Source organism: Scomber japonicus, chromosome 8 (genome assembly GCF_027409825.1).
Source record: "Scomber japonicus isolate fScoJap1 chromosome 8, fScoJap1.pri, whole genome shotgun sequence".
In the NCBI taxonomy this organism is placed as follows: Eukaryota; Metazoa; Chordata; class Actinopteri; order Scombriformes; family Scombridae; genus Scomber; species Scomber japonicus.
In genome coordinates, this window is record NC_070585.1 from 14,191,307 (window position 1) to 14,208,060 (window position 16,754).

The following is a 16,754-nucleotide window of genomic DNA, read 5'->3' on the forward strand; positions in this document are numbered from 1 at the left end:
GTGTTTGTTATTTTACCTGACATTCGTGTTTCAAGGTCACAGAAAGTCTTGGGAAATTTTAAAAAGAAGGTTGGCAAAAAGGTTGATTAGCAAAGGGTAAAGACAACAGGATCGAACTCACAACAACTCAACTGGCTGCCTCAAGATTTTCAGAGCTCGTGTGACGTGGGCTTACTGGATGTGCATTTAACCCATGTTTGATCTGTTCATATGAGACAGCTGTCAGAGGTTAATCCTTTAGAGTTCACAGAGACCACAGACCACAGACTTACACAAAACCATGAGTAACATCAGTACTATATAAAGTTAAGTTTCAGTTGCTCTGCTCTAGTCATGTAGTCAGGACACATGTACATGATAGAGATGAAACATGAGTCGATTAATTAATTAGCTGATTGACAGAAAATTAATTGACAACTAATTGATTCATCATTTTGAGTCATGTTTTAAAAAGAAAAATGCTCAGAATCTCTTGTTCCAGCTTCTTAAATGTGAAGTCTTTGTGATTTCTTTAGTCTTACATGATATGAAACTGAATATCTTTGGGTTGTGGACTGTTATACTCCACAATACTGTCAGGACAAAATAAGGCATACTAGATTGCACCTAAAGCTGTATGAAATGGTGACCACTATTTTTCACCATTTTCGGTCATTTTATTGACAAAGCAACTTATCAAGTCAAGATAATATTATTTGTTACATCCCTAATTACACGCATTGCAAAATGTGTGAAGTTTAGCAGACATGGGCATTTACAGGCAGGGAGGATGTAACCGGAGATGCTACTGAGTGACATTTATAGGAAATGTAGAATCCATTGTTTTTGGAGCTTGACCCAAACTAGACTAAAAGTCAGAATATCTAGTTGCTGCTTCAATTTTTCAATTTTCTTCTTTCTGATCTGTCTATTTCACTTACAATACAAAAATCACTAAAATCCGTAATCCTTTAAATACCAACATTAAATCACTAAACCTAATATAAATGTAATTTTACAAACAGAATCCAACATATGTTCATCCCAGGTTGGGAGGATCAATACATTAAGTCAATTAACATATGGTTGTGACTAGGGCTGGGCAATTAATCGAAAAATAATCGAAACCGACATTTAGAAACTCTAATCGACTTAATCTTGCTCATGTCAATTAATCTTGGCGTTCACTGTTGCCATGACAGTAAAGATTGCATATCTTTAAGGAATTTGAAAACTTGTCTCCAGTGATCATTTTAACCCAAACCATGATCTTTACATAGTTCTAATCAAGTAAACTAGACATTAACCACGCCTTAAAACATCATTATTTTCACTCCCTAAAGATACTCATGTACGAAAATAACACAAAATATTGTGTGAGGGCAGCAGTGTAAAATACAAAAAGAAAAAGAAACTGTGAAAATACATAATTGTTCATCAAGGGTGGAGATAATCGTTATCAAGGTTAAAAGTTCAATTAATCGTAATTTTGATTTTTGCCATAATTGCCCAGCTCTAGTTGTGACCAATATCACTGTCGATTTGAAAGGGATGTAATGACCTTTCAGTTAAAAGGCCAGTATGTTACATATAGTGGCATCCAGCGGTGAGGCTTCAGATTGCAACCAAATGAACACCCCAACCTTTCTCCTATCTACCTAGCATGTGCGAGAACCTATGGTGACCACAAAACTTGCAAAAAGTGCCAAAAATGCAATAAATGCAAAAGGCCCCCTCTAGAGCCAGTATATGATTTGTCTATTCTGGGCTACTGTGGAAACATAGCAGTGGAACATGGCAGGCTGTGTAAGAAAACCTGCTACCTATGGAGATATACAGGGCTTATTTTTAGGTAATGAAAAAGCAATTATTGTTTTCAGGTGATTATACACTAATTAAGACATATGAATATTATATTTCTTTCCTGCCAAGCCTGTTCTGCTAGATGTAGCTAAATTCTACATACTGGTCCTTTAAGGAAAAAAAAGGTATTTTCTTGTCCTTAATGGAATAGTGAGGGGTCATTAGGTTTGTTTTTATACATACACTAAATAAGGCTAAGAAAACTACAATTACTAAATCTCAGCTGCCTACAAATGAGCAAAAGTAAAGGGATTTTAATATTAACATGAGTAAAATACAGCTTACAAGCTGTTTTGTTCCTGCCATTAAATGGGTGTATATTATAGTTCAGGTCAAAATGTTATTTTTCCTTTCAAAGTGACTTCACAGTTTGTCTTGGCTTAGTCCCTCTTCCTCTGATCTCACTGGAAAAGTATTCCTTTGAGATTGGGGGGAGTCCATCGTACAGATGAGAAAAGTGAGTGTGGAAGACATATTAGACACAGAAAGGAGACAAGAGGATTGTCTGTTGGCAGCGACAGGGTGGATACGAGAAAAATCCCAGGAATGCTGAGAAAGCATAGCTTTCCAGGCTCGCAGACAGAGGAGGAAGGAAACGAGCATTCATAGAGCGTGGAAACCTATATTCCAGTTCTCACACGCACAAATAACAAGGCACAGCCCCACACCTTTGCAAATCAATACAAGACTATCTAAATCCCCATTTACAGTGAAGCCACAATCTATATAACAATATGACCAAACTGAAATTAACAAAATAACCATGAGCTCTGAGCAAACTCAGCCACAAACAACACAAATTGTCATCTAATCTTTACACAAAAAAAACAACCCTTCAAACTCACTGATCTGTCAGGATTATAAATTGCAATCTCTTTGCCTTTCATTGCTTTACAGAGCCTTTTGTCCCATCACTCCACATGTTCTTGAATGTGTAATCTCTTGTCAGACTGCCTGGGTTGAGATACTTATCTCATCATCAAGTCAGTCAAGAAAGACCACCCACTAAATTCATCCAATGTAAGACCAGTGAGTACAGGCCTGACTTTTCTTCCTGTTGCTATGGGACACTGTATATCTTTTGAGCTTTACATCCCCTTATTGGGCTGTTTCCATCCTCAGCGACTGTGATTCACTGTTCACTGTCCAGTCTTTTATGACAATTGAGAGAGCTGACAGTGCTTGAGAGGCAAAGAGAGAAAGCCTGTCATATCTTTATAACTCCTGTACCCTGAGGCCTAGTGAACTGCAGGAACAAGACACAGATATTAGCCACTGACCAGTCGTTAAGGCTCCAGTCTTGGTAGCAGACCCCCCCCCCCCCCCCCCCCCCCCCCCAAATGGGAGCCATTATCAATCTTACATCAAGCTGCTCAGAATATCTTGGGTCTACCAAAATTTAAGAATGTAGGGAAAGAAACTTACATGATCTGGAATACAGAACATGTAAGCCATATTTCTGAAAGTAAGTGGGGTCAAAAATCAGTATGTGTAATGTACCTGGATTGTAGAGAAACTGGCCTCCAGCACCGACTGATTAGTCAAGATAACTCACCTACTATTGACTCACCCACTGACATTCATTCAGTATGCCTTGCCTGTCTAGACTGAGTCAACACCGATATCCCGCCCAAACATTTTTTTGTTTCTTTGGAGGTGGTGGTTGGGGTTCATCAAATGAGTTTTTTTTCACATCTGTTTGGTCTTTTATGGGTGGAAGAAAATGTTTCTTGTCATGAGTCCAAGGGGAACATTGTGTTTCTGACTGCGATGCCTGTCAGGGAGCGGAGCAGATACAAGACATGTACTGACAAGGCTGGTGGTAACCGCTGCCCTCACCACAAGATTACATCAGCTCTACACACACACACCTCAATGTGATGCTGCTTACAACATAGTGCAGACTCTATAGGCCATACTAATCAAAGCAACACATAATAGTGCATCGTTTGGTTTTTCTTTATGTGACTTTTTTTAAACTGCTAAGAAAAGAATTAAGAACTTAAATAAAGCACAATGTTAATCATGTGCTTAAATGACAGACACTTTGTGGAAAAACCTTGCAAAGACAGTCTCATGTATAAATTCCCTATTAACTTGCCTATTAACAATTGAATTGGACTAAAATATTGGACAAATAATTGATGAACCCATAAATGAATTTATAAATCCTTCCCACCTCTAAAGTAGCAATGTAACAATGCCATTGGAAAATTAGTGCATAATAAGAGTGCCAGTTCTGTGTGCGCAATAGCTGGCAGCAACGTGGGAATGATTTCATGTGTGCGCATGCGTCTGTGTGGTTGCAAGTCTGTGTGTGCGTGTATGTCAGGCAAAGCAGCACTGCACTTATAAGGCCTGGAAAGTGGTTGCTGCTCTCTTAAACAGCAACAGCAGTTTATAGAGTATTTGAAAATTCATTCGATGAAGAGGCAGCAGCCTTTTAGTGCAAAGCACTCTGAAATAAATTAGGCCCTCCCCTCGTGACTCGTGAATACTGTTGTTGCAAAGGCATTTGGCGTTAAAGACCAACTGGATGACGGATGTGAACACTATTGAAAACCATTTTCTTTTTCACCACTTCAGATAACATCTTAACAAAAGATGCAATGCAATGCATACGCTCAAGTAGTGTCATTATGGAAGTCACCAAGCTTGTTTTGAACACTAACAGACTCTTGTAAATAAGCCATGGCTTTTATATTGAAGCTTGGGGAACATTAAAATGACTTTTATAGAATGATCTCAAAGGTGTTAATACATTAATGATCACAAACTCAGAGAAGTACAAAAAGTTAACTCCAGTAGCAAACAGTTTTCTTACCCTTGACACGGTGAGGGGCATGCTGAAGTCCTTGCCACCCTGCAGCCTGAAGCCCCAAGGCGCTGGGCCGGAGAGGGTTATAGAGTATAAGTTCATAGCCTTGAGAAAGAAAAAGGAGGAAACAGTGTGTTAATTAAAAGGAAAAGGTTTCCAAGGCTACATATCCTTTTCTGCTTCATCCATTCGGACTGACTCCTGGTTGTCTACAATTTTACGACACACACACACACACACACACACACACACACACACACACACACACACACACTCTGGAGACTTACCCTAACCCTAACTATCACCAGTGCTCTCCTAACCCTAAACGTACCCAATAACCCAAAAAATCTTCTTTCTCCCAATTGGGAACATAACTTTTGTTCACAGCTGGACAGGCCATACACAATGAACTGATCCTAACTCATTGCCTCCATAAGCAGCCCATGACAGACCACACAAACACACATACACACACACACTGTCTGTCTTTCTCTCTTTTAAAGCATGTCAACTTAATCTAACGTCTTTTTTAAGAATGTTTTAGGAATTAACAAATTACAATGACCCATTAAATGCATCTTTTGGTAGAAATCATCAACTTGACCGTTTTAATTAGGCTGTTTACATAACATACTACATGATAAAATAGCAGAACATCTGCTGGCCTATGACATTACTGCATTATTTCACACACAGAGATTACTCTCCCTTGGGTCATAATCTGAGGTGAGCATTCAAAAAGAGGCTCAATTCAGAATGTAACCAAACGTACTGCCATGCAAATGACAGAAACCATTGCCATCATCAGTCTACTAGACATCGAGTAGTACAACAGTAGCGACATTCAACAGTTATGAGTACAAGTAACCCATTGTAATAATGTCATAATTCCATCATTAACCTATATTATAATGAAGCACCGGCCTACTTCCTCAAAACATACAAACTTGCCTTGATATTTTAGATCACATAATCTGTATAATGAAAACAGTGTCAGAAAAGAAACTCCTCCAGACCATTTTATTGACACAGGATGGCATGGCACAACATAAGCTGGCAATTTTAAGAACTAAAAGCAACTTGAGATGTAGGGCTGTGTCACTTGCCAAGAGAGTTACAGCCGTACCACTGACTTATGTACCTGCACCCCAACTCCAGCTCCAGCTCCTCCTCCTCCTCCTCCCCAACATTACGAGGGGTATCATCAGTCCTCATGACACACAACTAGCTGCCCAAGATGCCACCACAAAAAACTTACCTTGTCCTTAAGGGCCGACTGGTAGCCCAAACCTAGGAGAAAGCTATCGAGTCAGAAAGCTAGGACAAGCAGATTCCCTCTCTGTTGGCAAACCCTAACCCCCCCACCCAGCACTGTCTGTCTGTGACACAGGCAAGCCCTAGCCTCTCCTCACTCCTCAGAGGCTATATAAGGAATGTAAAACTACACCAAACTATTTCAGCCCAACACCCACATGAGTCACGGAGAAAGGAGGGGGGGGGTTGGAGGAGGACGGAGAGAGGTAATGTCAACTACCCCTATATTCTGGCAAAAGCCTGCTATATTAACGTCAGTGGATTTTTTTTAAATAAGTGTACTCGTGAGGTGGTAGAAGGCCCACAAAAGCTTTGGGAACTCTACGTTCCTTCTGGAGGGCATAAAACAAAGTACAACTAAAACCAGCAATTATACTGTGACTTCAAGCTCTTAAAGCAACAGAAGGAGCTCACTTATAGGAGACATGTAAACTATAGTGATAGTAGTGTGGTCATGTAAGGTAATGTAAAAGAAAATGAAAATATGGTTTAAAGTATACAGCCAAGCATCCAAAATGATCTCCATAAAACTTAAAAAATCCTTCATGTAAAATGACATTTGTTTTCATTCGAATTTTCTGTGCGGTGCAAGACTGTCACCAAACTGTCAATACCCTTTTGTCAACATCTCCTAAAATTACATAAACAACTGTCTTAATGATCAAAACTGTGTTTGCTGTCACTTTTCTCCCATAGTCCAGGAGCCAAGAAAAATCAATTATGAGAGTCAGCGTGAGACAATAAATGGAAAGAGCCACAATGGAGCTGCAACAGGTAACCTAATAATGGGGGTTAGATTGCATTGGTGATAAAGGCCCATTGCATATTATTCAGTTATTGTACACGGATTATAACAAGACAGTGGTGCAAACTGGGTGTATATGAGTTAAATAATACCAGCCTCTGTATCACCCTTAAGTCTTTGGTGCTCATTCAAGTGACGTTGTCCCTGTTTATGGTATTGCTATTTATACTCTGCTGTGGTGTCACTGTAATATTTCTATAGGAAATGACTTAGACTTTTAATGTGTGTCATCTCCCATTCTCAAATACATGGAATTACACACTTATTTCTCTTTTGGCTAACAGGCAACGCAATTATGAGCTTATATAGCGGACTTTTAATTGATTCAAGTGTGTCCAAGACAATAATTTGCAAACGGTAATTAAAGGCTGCAGTGTGACCGCCGCGGTGCACACTGAGAAATAAACCTTTGCGTTCAGAATGGCAGAGGAAAGCAAAGCTGAGGCAAGGAAAACTTGACAAAGTCTGGGCAAAAGTTTGCACCGCTACAGACCGAGGCAAGCCAAAAAGCATAAACTGAGCAAAGCGGTGGGGGAAGAAAGTTGGCTCCAAAAAAGAAACAATTTGAACCACACACAAAGGAATGCATTGAGAGGTTGTTTTTTTTTTTTTTTGGTGGGGGATAAATGAATTAGCCTACCTCTTGTCCCTCCGTGTGTTCGTCAGACATCACGAGTCAGTCTACGGGATTATAGAAAGAAGGAAGAAAAAAAAAAGTCAGTCGGTAAGCAAGCAGGCAAGGCAGGCTAACTTTTCAGGACTTCCTTAAAGTGGACGTCAGGAAGCCACCGTGGATCCGCTTGGTGAGCAGCAGGATCATTCCCTCACATTCTTTTTAGTAGGACTCTGCTCAAACGTCAGAAGTCACATGGGCCGCTGCCTGGTTTCTTACTGCGGCTGTAAACCAGGAGTGGCCGCGCTTTACTTCATCTCAGCTGTTACACCCATCTGTCAGGGAGAAAGAGAGAGAGAGAGAGAGAGAGAGAGAGAGAAAAGGTTTGGCTGCACCGAAAGAAACCAACACTTAAGTTAAAAAAAACAACAACAAACAAATCTTGGGATTCTGTCGCCAAAGTTTTATAGTATCATAACAGCAGTTTTATTGCTTTGTTGTTGTTGTTTAAGTGGCCACAGGTGTGTACTGAGGACTTAATTAAAAGAGGAAAGTCAGTGCTATAATAGCTGCAAGATATGTTCACAGTCACACACTTAGAGAAACAAGCTGTTTGTTTGTTTTGTGTTTGTTTGTTTATTTTGGCATTTATTTTTTATTAGTATTCAGTATTAAACACACATTTCTATGAGATGGATTTGAAATACTGTAGGCCATGTGCTTCTGAGTACACACACACACACACACACACACACACACACACACACACACACACAAACACAGACAAGAAAAAAAAAAGAAACAATAAGGGAATTGTCTTTTCTTAACAACTTGACACAATATGAAAATCGAATCAGACCTATGGGGTGTTACCATTTTTCCCAATGGGAAACTGGGGATATGGGGCAGATGGTGGCAAAAGAAATGGTGATTTTTCACTTGCCTACTATAATGATGCTCAGCTCTTATATACTCAAAATATATTACCTTACGCTCTAATGGTATTACACATTTAAAACATATCTTATCGTATTGTGTATCCCTCTCCAAAAGTCTTTGATAACACAGAAGTCCCAGAAAACATGGCAGTGGTTTGGTTTCCACAGTTAAAGAAACAAGCTCTATAGTAGGCCTAAATGTTTGTGTGAGTAAATCTGTTAAAAATACCTTTTATTATGTTGTATTTGATATGATTGTTGATATCTGCATATATTTACTGCTAATCAGTTGTTAATAATTTTCTGTACTATTTCACTGATTCACAGGATCACTGCAAAGAATCAGAAAAAACGACTGTTACCCAAAAGCATCTCTCAACATGACTTCATTATCCACCACTGAACAAATTACATCACTCTAATACCACTGACTACGTAAACACAACCATGCTGTTCATTCATTTATGAAGTTTAAAATAAAGACAAATGAACTATTTCTGTTCACAGTTTTCCTTCTAACTTGTTCTTTCTGGTAATGCAGCCTATGTACTGTATAGACAATTTAGTAGTGGGATGCATTTAGAAGTAATCTACTTTCTATGAGTGTTATGTTTCTGTATATTTTGATTCTTTAGTGCCAAAACTAACAATTATTTTCATTATTGATTGATCTGTAAATTACTTTCTCTATTAATCAACTGATTTTTTGGTCTATACAATTTCAAAAAAGTGGTGAAAAATATTGATCACTGTTTCCCAAAGCCCAAGACGATTTCCTCACATATCTTGTTTTGTCTCGAACGGGAACATATTCAGTTTACTGTCATAGAGGATGAAAGAAACCCGAAAATATTCACATTTGAAAAGCTGCAATCAGGGAATTTGTACTACTTTTCTTTTTTTTTTTTAAAACTCAAAAAAACAATGACAACAAACAATTATAATATTATCAATATGGTCGGTGATTAATTTACTAGTTGACAACGAATAGATTCATTCTTGAAGCTCTACCACTGTGTTACATGTCAGAGAGAATTTTCTTTTTTTTAGTCAGCTACGTTTATCTGAAAGCTACAGTTACTGTGCAATTGAATAATTTGTATACAGGCCACATAATGAGCTTAAAAATATGATGCATTTTTAGCACATAATAAATAGTACAATATAGCTCCTTGTTGACAGCCAAAATGCTGCCTCCCAATTTCAAACATGCATATTTTATGAAGGGTTCACAAGTTGTAACAAATGGTTTTATTATTATTCATTAAATAATGGACGTTTGGTTTTATAGATTAATCACAGGCCATTAATAATAAAGTTGTAAAAAAAATATATATTATTTGGTTATGTGTAGTTTGTCTTTCTCTAAAAGGTGCCATTCTGTATGATTAATTTATACTTTTGATAAAAAGAAATTGCCAATATTAGTCATGTTATTTTGCTTATGTACACATTGGTATGCAAGACTTGTTTGTAAATGAGTAGTTTGCCATTGTGCTATTGCTACTTTTACTTGATGAATGATCTGATTACTACTCCTTTCACCACTATTAAAAGGGAGATCTACGGTAGCCTACATATACCAGTTTACAAATTATGCTCTGGTTTAATTAATAAAAAGACATTTTTAACCATGAGAAACTGGCAAGCAACCAACCCCATCAATATGGGTAAACGAATAGGAGATAGTACAGATATAAATATATACACCTCTCTGTCAGAATAACATGAAAATATATATATTTATTCTACGATATAAGTAATACCAGTTGTATTTAAAACATCACTTTAAGATACTAGGACCTAGTATCTTAAAGTGATGTTTTAAATGCAACTGGTATTACTTATAGCTAGGGTTTTTTTAATCAAATGCTCTGAATGCAGGGTGTAATGGCGCATTAAGGGCAGCAGATGGCGACAGACTACAGCAGATATGAAATGGTACCCTCGGGGTGCTGCCCTGCTCCATCATCACAGGCTGATCAAGTGAACAAATCATGAATCATCACCACTGAGGGCCTGGAGTCGAAGCTCAGACTGTCTACAGCTGGTTTACTTCAGTGAATTGTCCGCCCTGTTTGTCTCCGCTGGTTCACTCTGCACAGCCTGGTGACCTGGGTGAAATATTTCAGCTGTTTTAACGTCGCTGAACCGGTGGCCTAATTTAATATTAGCAGTCTGTGCGGCGTTAGCTACGGGCTCAGTGAAACTTGTAAACACTTTTGTGAAAGATGGCTGACAACGGAGCACACCCGACTGAAGAAGACCCAGCTGCAGCTTTCCTGGCCCAACAGGAGAGTGAGATAGCGGGGATAGAGAACGACGGAGACGGCTTTGGGACTCTGGAGGGAGCGGACGAGCAGCAGCCTGCCGAGCAGCAGCAGACCAACTACGGTAAGTTTGTGACGGAGCTAACCTTAGCCACAGCTAGCAACCCAACAAGCTAACATGACCACCGGCACTTGTAGCTACTTAACAAACACCCTCCATGATAACAATAGTATCACTAATGTTATAGATAACAGGTATAGATAATCAGGCTACTTGAGACCAGCTCTGTCATTTTCAAATAAAACTCATACAGCTAACCGACGGTGGTGCGTTTGTTTGCACACCGACGACCTATGTTAGTAGCTACACTGTAGCAACTCAACAGCTCATCATACTGACTTTTTAACCCTAAAATGTCAGCATGTTAATAACATTGGACGCAGCAAGCAAGTTTTGTAATGGTCGAGTTAACTAGAATCATGTTAGGTGATTGTAATCTTGTGTGAAACCAGTCCTGTAACAGACTGCTGCCCAAACAGGTGCTTCTGCATTTCTACCTGACTGTGACACAGTGAGTAACTCAATGAGCATAATGAGCCAGTTGAGGAGAAAGGGGAACTGTGAACACTCCCTAAATACGTGAATTAATTAAAATTACTGCTTTGTTTTCTTCTAACATTATTAGACGCTTTCGAGGAGGAGCCTGCCACAGTGAACGGGGACATGTTTCAGGTGAGTTTGACAGACAAGCTAATATGATGAGAAATCAACTGAGAAGTCTATCTTACTCTTTTCCTCTGTAATGTGTGTGTGTGTGTGTGTGTGTGTGTGTGTCTTTCTCCAAACACACATGTAAAACTTACAACAAAAAGAAAACTCCAAAAAAGACAACCAAAAACATAAAAAGCTGCATGATACTCCAGTTGATTAAAAGCAACCTCCATTTCTAACACATTGGTGCAGTGATTAACAATCCCATCTTATAAAAATTGTATTGAATTGAAATTCCCTTTTTCCTCTCATTTTATGAATGGATCTTCTTTCCTTTTACCTTTCTCTGAAAATAGTATACTGGAATGCAGTCGATCTCTTTTTTTTGTCTAGTCTTGTAATGTATGTTGTTACATGGGTGTGATTCTTGACAGATTATTGATTGATTAAAATAGCTTGTTTGTAATCGAGTAAATGTTTTACATCCTGAAAGGAGTCCAATGGCCCAACAGACAGCTATGCCGCTATCGCCCAGGTGGACATTCAGAGGCAAGAGCCGGAGAGTTTACGCAAGTGGAGGGAGGAGCAGAAGACACGCCTTGAGGCATTAGGTGAGCAAGGGGGCTGTCCTCAGGGAGTTGGTCACACTGTGTAATGCACACATGTAGATGTTATGAGTCATATTTATGTTGTAGTTTCATTATGTAAGTTTGTGCAACCTCCTGTTAAGATCAGTGATGCAGATTGCATCACGCTTAAAGCTAATAATACATCAGTTATTTTTCCTTTATTTTTATATATATCTTTTGAGGACTCTCTTAATGTTTTGCTCTCTGCCTAATAAGACTCAGCATCCAAGGCAGCAGAGGCAGAGTGGAAAGAGAAAGCCAAAAAGGAGCTGGAGGACTGGCATGTACACCAGAACGAGCAGATGGAGAAGAACAAGGCCAACAACAGGTTAATGTTTGACATGTCCCCTGTTAACTCTCAGAGGAGAAACAGTTGGTTTAACATCGTGATGTGATCACCATACTGAACCGGTTTTACTCAGATTAACAACTCAAGTGTTATAATAGCAGATTACAACCTTCATAACATAACTAAATATAATTCACAATCTTATTGTTATAGTGAATGTCAAGTCCCTTACAGACACTTAATGTCGTCAGTATCAAAACTTTTTCACATTAGATGAACTTGAAAACTGGCCTCACTGCATCAAGGGATCAAATGTTGGAGTGCTTCATATGTAACAGTTGCCTGATATTAATTATATGCTGATCAGATTTTCAGAGTTATTGTTTGTATAACGACAACCTGTCATGTTAGTGAATGCCGACTACATAAACAGGGTTATTTTAGTGTTGTACATTTTGCTTTCAAAAACCTTCCTTTTCTTGACCGAGCTAACCCATTCTTCTCTCACACTTTCCAACAGACTCTGTCCAAGTCTGGCACGGTATAACTCTGCATCTGAGGCTCTAGTTTCTTCCTCTGTGTTTGTGCGAGCACTGAGACAATCCTCTGATGGGATATTAGCATCTAGGAAAAAACAAACAAACAGGAAGCTAGCTAGCTTGAAGGAATGTAAACAGCAGAAAGCAAATGTCACAGTTTTCATCCCCAAGGCAGCTTAGGAGGAAAGCAAACACGCTTGTGTACTACAGTAGTACAGATTGATTACAGTTAGCCTTAATTCATTTTCATTTGTTTCATATCTGTCCCATTAGAGCTGTTTCTCAGTTGCTCGCACACTTCCTTTTTGATGCAGACCCTAACTTTTCTTCTGCCTGTGGTTTGACACTAAGACTGTTCTCCTTTCTCCTTCTTTTCCTGCTTTCTTGGCCTTGCCTGCGCACTAGGATTGCTGACAAGGCTTTCTACAAACAGCCCAACTCTGATGTTATAGGCTTGGTGTAGGTTTAGAACTCTTATGCTTTTTTTAATGTTGTATGCCCTGCCCCTAATTACCATTGGTTGATTTTCACCTGACGCATGCCCCAACACTAAAATTACTGGTCTGTCTTTGAAGGCCTATGTTGGGAATTTTTTTTTGTATTTGATTATCACACATCTACAACAGGCTCATAAGACATGATACATTTTTCAATTTAACAAGGTGTGTGGTAGGAAAATGCATGGTCTTACTGTGTGTCGAATGCACAGGTGCTATTCATGTGAATGAACTTTTTTTGGTTGATTATCATGTTTGGCTCAGACGGATTTGCTGTTGTGGAAACTGTTGTGAAATCTACTATCAGGTCTCACTGACATCTTTCTCTGGTCTCACCCCACCACCACCTGTAGAGCATCAGAGGAGGCGTTCTTGGCAGAAAGTGATGGTGACAGTCCAGGATCAGCATGGGAGAGAGTAGCCCGTCTGTGTGACTTCAATCCGAAAACCAACAAACAGGCAAAGGATGTGTCTCGAATGCGCTCTGTCCTCATCTCTCTCAAACAGACACCTCTAGTCCGCTAGAGGTGGTCATAGGGTGAATTTTTGTTCTAGAAACATTGCCTTTTCGGTTTTAACCTCACGTTTGCATCAGAAGAGTTTGTACGCCCCTTTTCCATAAAATTCCTGGTATGTTTTATAACCTTTGAAAACTTCCCGCCTTTCTTGATGCCTCTTGAAATAATATACTTAACCTCACTCTTGTGAGAAGATGGACAGCTCTATTGTTACAACTTTCTGTAGCCAGTCAGTTTTCCCACTGCTATATTGAGAAAATATTGTTACTGTAAGTTCACCATTTTTCTTCCCCGTTTAAATTATGAATTATTAGGTCAACTTTCTTGCATGCCTCTGCAAAATATTTTGGATGCACAATTTTTAGTTGTTTTATAAATATGCATATTTGGTCAATGTCAGCCACTTGCTTATTGAGCACTATTACAGATTAGATTGTAACCACTTATGCCTCTCAACAATGTAGAACCATATACACAAACACTTTGACGCTTGTTGTATTTATATCCCTTATTACCTATTTAAGATAGCTAACATATTTTTTCTCTTTCAAATACATGAAGCTTGTGGCCTTTATGATCTTGCTCTTACTCCAGATTGAGTATTTAGCCAGATGGATTTCCTTCCCAATTAGGCAAAATTTCAGCAAAAAGTATTCACAACCAAAGAGTTCTGCTATCATCTAAATTTTCCAAATTTGCGTGATTAACGGTTTGTGCGATTTCTCATTTCACTGATTGTGTTAGTACATTTTATGCAGCATTCTTGTGTTACACTGACATGTTATTAGATTTTTTTTAAAACAGCAAAACAAGGTGTCAATTTCCACAATAATGTCTCCACATTGTTTCACGTGTTGCCTATTTGGACATTATGAAAACTGAAAAATAAAAAAAATGAATGTTAAAAAGGGAACTGGAAAATAAAGACAATGGAGTATGATCACTAACATTAGTTTGTCCTTTGAATACTTCTCAGCTTCTGTCGCTAGTCATTTTGTCCACTTGTGTGAGGAGTTAAAATAATGTCTGGCTCCAGTGCTAAATACCACCCTTATATATGATCAGAATCAGATGCACATTACTAAAGGTTGTGCTACTGTGAAATCTGAGGTTACCATCCACAATTTAAAGTATTCAAAAATTAGAAACTCTCATAACATGGGTAATCTAAAAAGCAAGAATAGGTTTATAGGTACAGAGTGAATGCTGCATCTACTTTTTTTTATGAAGGTGTAACTCAGATAAAGGTAAAGTGACTTTTCAAAGTCCCATTCTTGATCCAGCATTTGTAACACTTGTTTGTTATAGGGTGGACACTGAGATTGGGCCTGTGTGACAAATCTGCCTCTAATTTAGACCTACTGACCCAGGTCATTAATATAAAAACTGTTCATATTAACCCAGTGACTTTTCTGAATGTGTCAAAGTTGCACAAGAGGTAGATGTCCTTTCAATACACTTGTAGTATGATGTTTAATCTACAACACAAACAGCACATAGACTTTACAATAAAAGTTTATATCTGAAGACACAGACATGTTATATTGATGATTTCAGTGACAATACATTGGATGCATTGAAAATTAAACCCATTAGAAAGTCATGGAGCAAGAGGTATAAATCAGTCAAACCCAGCTTACATGCTTTACACTTTCTTCTTCTTCCATTGTGTGGGCCTGAAGCTAAATATTTTATCATCAAACAATTCTGTTTCCACACAATAAATAGTGTTATTTTTAACATAGGTATCTGAACAATGTTGGAAATGCATAATACATTATTCAGTTTATTCACTGGATGGAGGATGGCAGAGGTATTGAAGTGGATCCTCACTGCTTGGGTTTCAAAGCTGTGGCGAAGACACCAACGATAATGGCCACCACAGTAAAGCCTTGAGCAAAGATTCGACCCCTCATTGACAGCTGGGACTGTCTGGTTTTTCCTTGATGAAAGGCCCGGAGACCATAAATCAGCGCTCCTGCTGTTCCCAAACAACCTGGAAAACAAACACAACATCTAATGTCGGTGCTTAAAAATGGGAAGATGACAGTATAATATGCTGCAACATTGAAAGGTCTGTTAACCTGAGACAGAAAAAGCCCATGTTAATAACCACAGTGGCTTCCACCTAGTCATGCTGAGGTTTTGAGATGTCCATCACCACCACATTCACACAATACAAAAGGATGGAAATGTAATCTGTAAGCATTTTCCTATCTGCTGTAAGAAGGTGTATTGGTGTGATAGTTTGGGAACGAAGGATTAAGAAAAAAAAAACAGTTTGAAGAGTTTGTGATGGATGTTTTTTGAAAGAGGACGTGACAGAAAAAGTATGGGAGCCAGCCACATCTGTCAGGCTGAAATGAAACGAGTACACGATGTCCACATGTCTCACACAACCTCGTCAAATACAACCCAAAGTTAGAAAATGCATTATTGGTCATTTGAATAACATGACCTTTGAAAAGACATGTTGACAAGGGCACAGTTATTTTCCAGTGCTTTCGAATAAAGGGTCAAACACAAACGAGAACAATGACTGCAAACTACACAATAAGCAAGTCATTCATTAACAACACAGATGTTTTCTAACGTTAATATATTTCTCTGTTAACTAATGTAACTAACAGTTCATTTGGATGTTTAGATGCTATGCAACCATGGTATATTTCAGCACAAACTAATAAGCATGGATGTTAAGAAGTGTTGCTGCTTGTATAACTTCACTGTGTTGTGGCTTGTGTAACTCACCTATCGGGACAAATGGGTTCTCCTTCGTCTTTCTAAGGAATTTCTCTTTCAGGGTCTCATCTCTGAACCTGGGTGAAGGGTTGAATCCCTCGATAATCGGAGGCCGAGAAAAGTCAAAAGGGACAGGTCCTGCCGGCGTTGTTGCGGGTGTTTGCTCTGAGACCGCTGGTTTTGTTGCTGTCGCCGCCATGCTTACCTTGGGACTGCAAAATTTACATG

General features: G+C 38.8%; 3 protein-coding genes across 4 annotated transcripts in view; 1 reads left to right on the forward strand and 2 right to left on the reverse strand.

Annotated features, from left to right (window-relative positions):
- pdlim7 (PDZ and LIM domain 7) overlaps positions 1 to 7,667 on the reverse strand; it is a 33,834-nt gene extending 26,167 nt beyond the window's left edge. Inside the window, exons 1-2 of one of the 2 annotated variants that reach the window (XM_053324220.1) lie at positions 7,420 to 7,667; positions 4,667 to 4,765 (exon numbers count right to left, since the gene is read on the reverse strand). In XM_053324220.1, the coding sequence (XP_053180195.1) occupies positions 4,667 to 4,765; positions 7,420 to 7,449 (129 nt within the window). In that variant the 5' untranslated portion in view covers positions 7,450 to 7,667. Of the gene's footprint in view, positions 1 to 4,666; positions 4,766 to 5,918; positions 6,009 to 7,419 lie in introns of those variants that run through there. The other variant, XM_053324221.1, reaches the window with a different exon arrangement.
- A 2,619-nt stretch (positions 7,668 to 10,286) lies between these two features.
- Positions 10,287 to 14,727, forward strand: cltb (clathrin, light chain B). Its single transcript, XM_053324066.1, has 5 exons — positions 10,287 to 10,724; positions 11,287 to 11,333; positions 11,806 to 11,923; positions 12,158 to 12,269; positions 13,620 to 14,727. The coding sequence occupies exons 1-5, from the start codon at positions 10,562 to 10,564 to the stop codon at positions 13,789 to 13,791; spliced, it is 612 nt and encodes a 203-aa protein (XP_053180041.1). The 5' UTR covers positions 10,287 to 10,561; the 3' UTR covers positions 13,792 to 14,727.
- Positions 14,728 to 15,283: 556 nt separating this feature from the next.
- Positions 15,284 to 16,725, reverse strand: higd2a (HIG1 hypoxia inducible domain family, member 2A). Its single transcript, XM_053324036.1, has 2 exons — positions 16,536 to 16,725; positions 15,284 to 15,780 (listed from the first exon to the last, which is right to left on the reverse strand). Exons 1-2 carry the CDS (start codon positions 16,723 to 16,725, stop codon positions 15,614 to 15,616), a joined length of 357 nt encoding a protein of 118 aa, XP_053180011.1. The 3' UTR covers positions 15,284 to 15,613.
- Between the last annotated feature and the right edge of the window lie 29 nt (positions 16,726 to 16,754).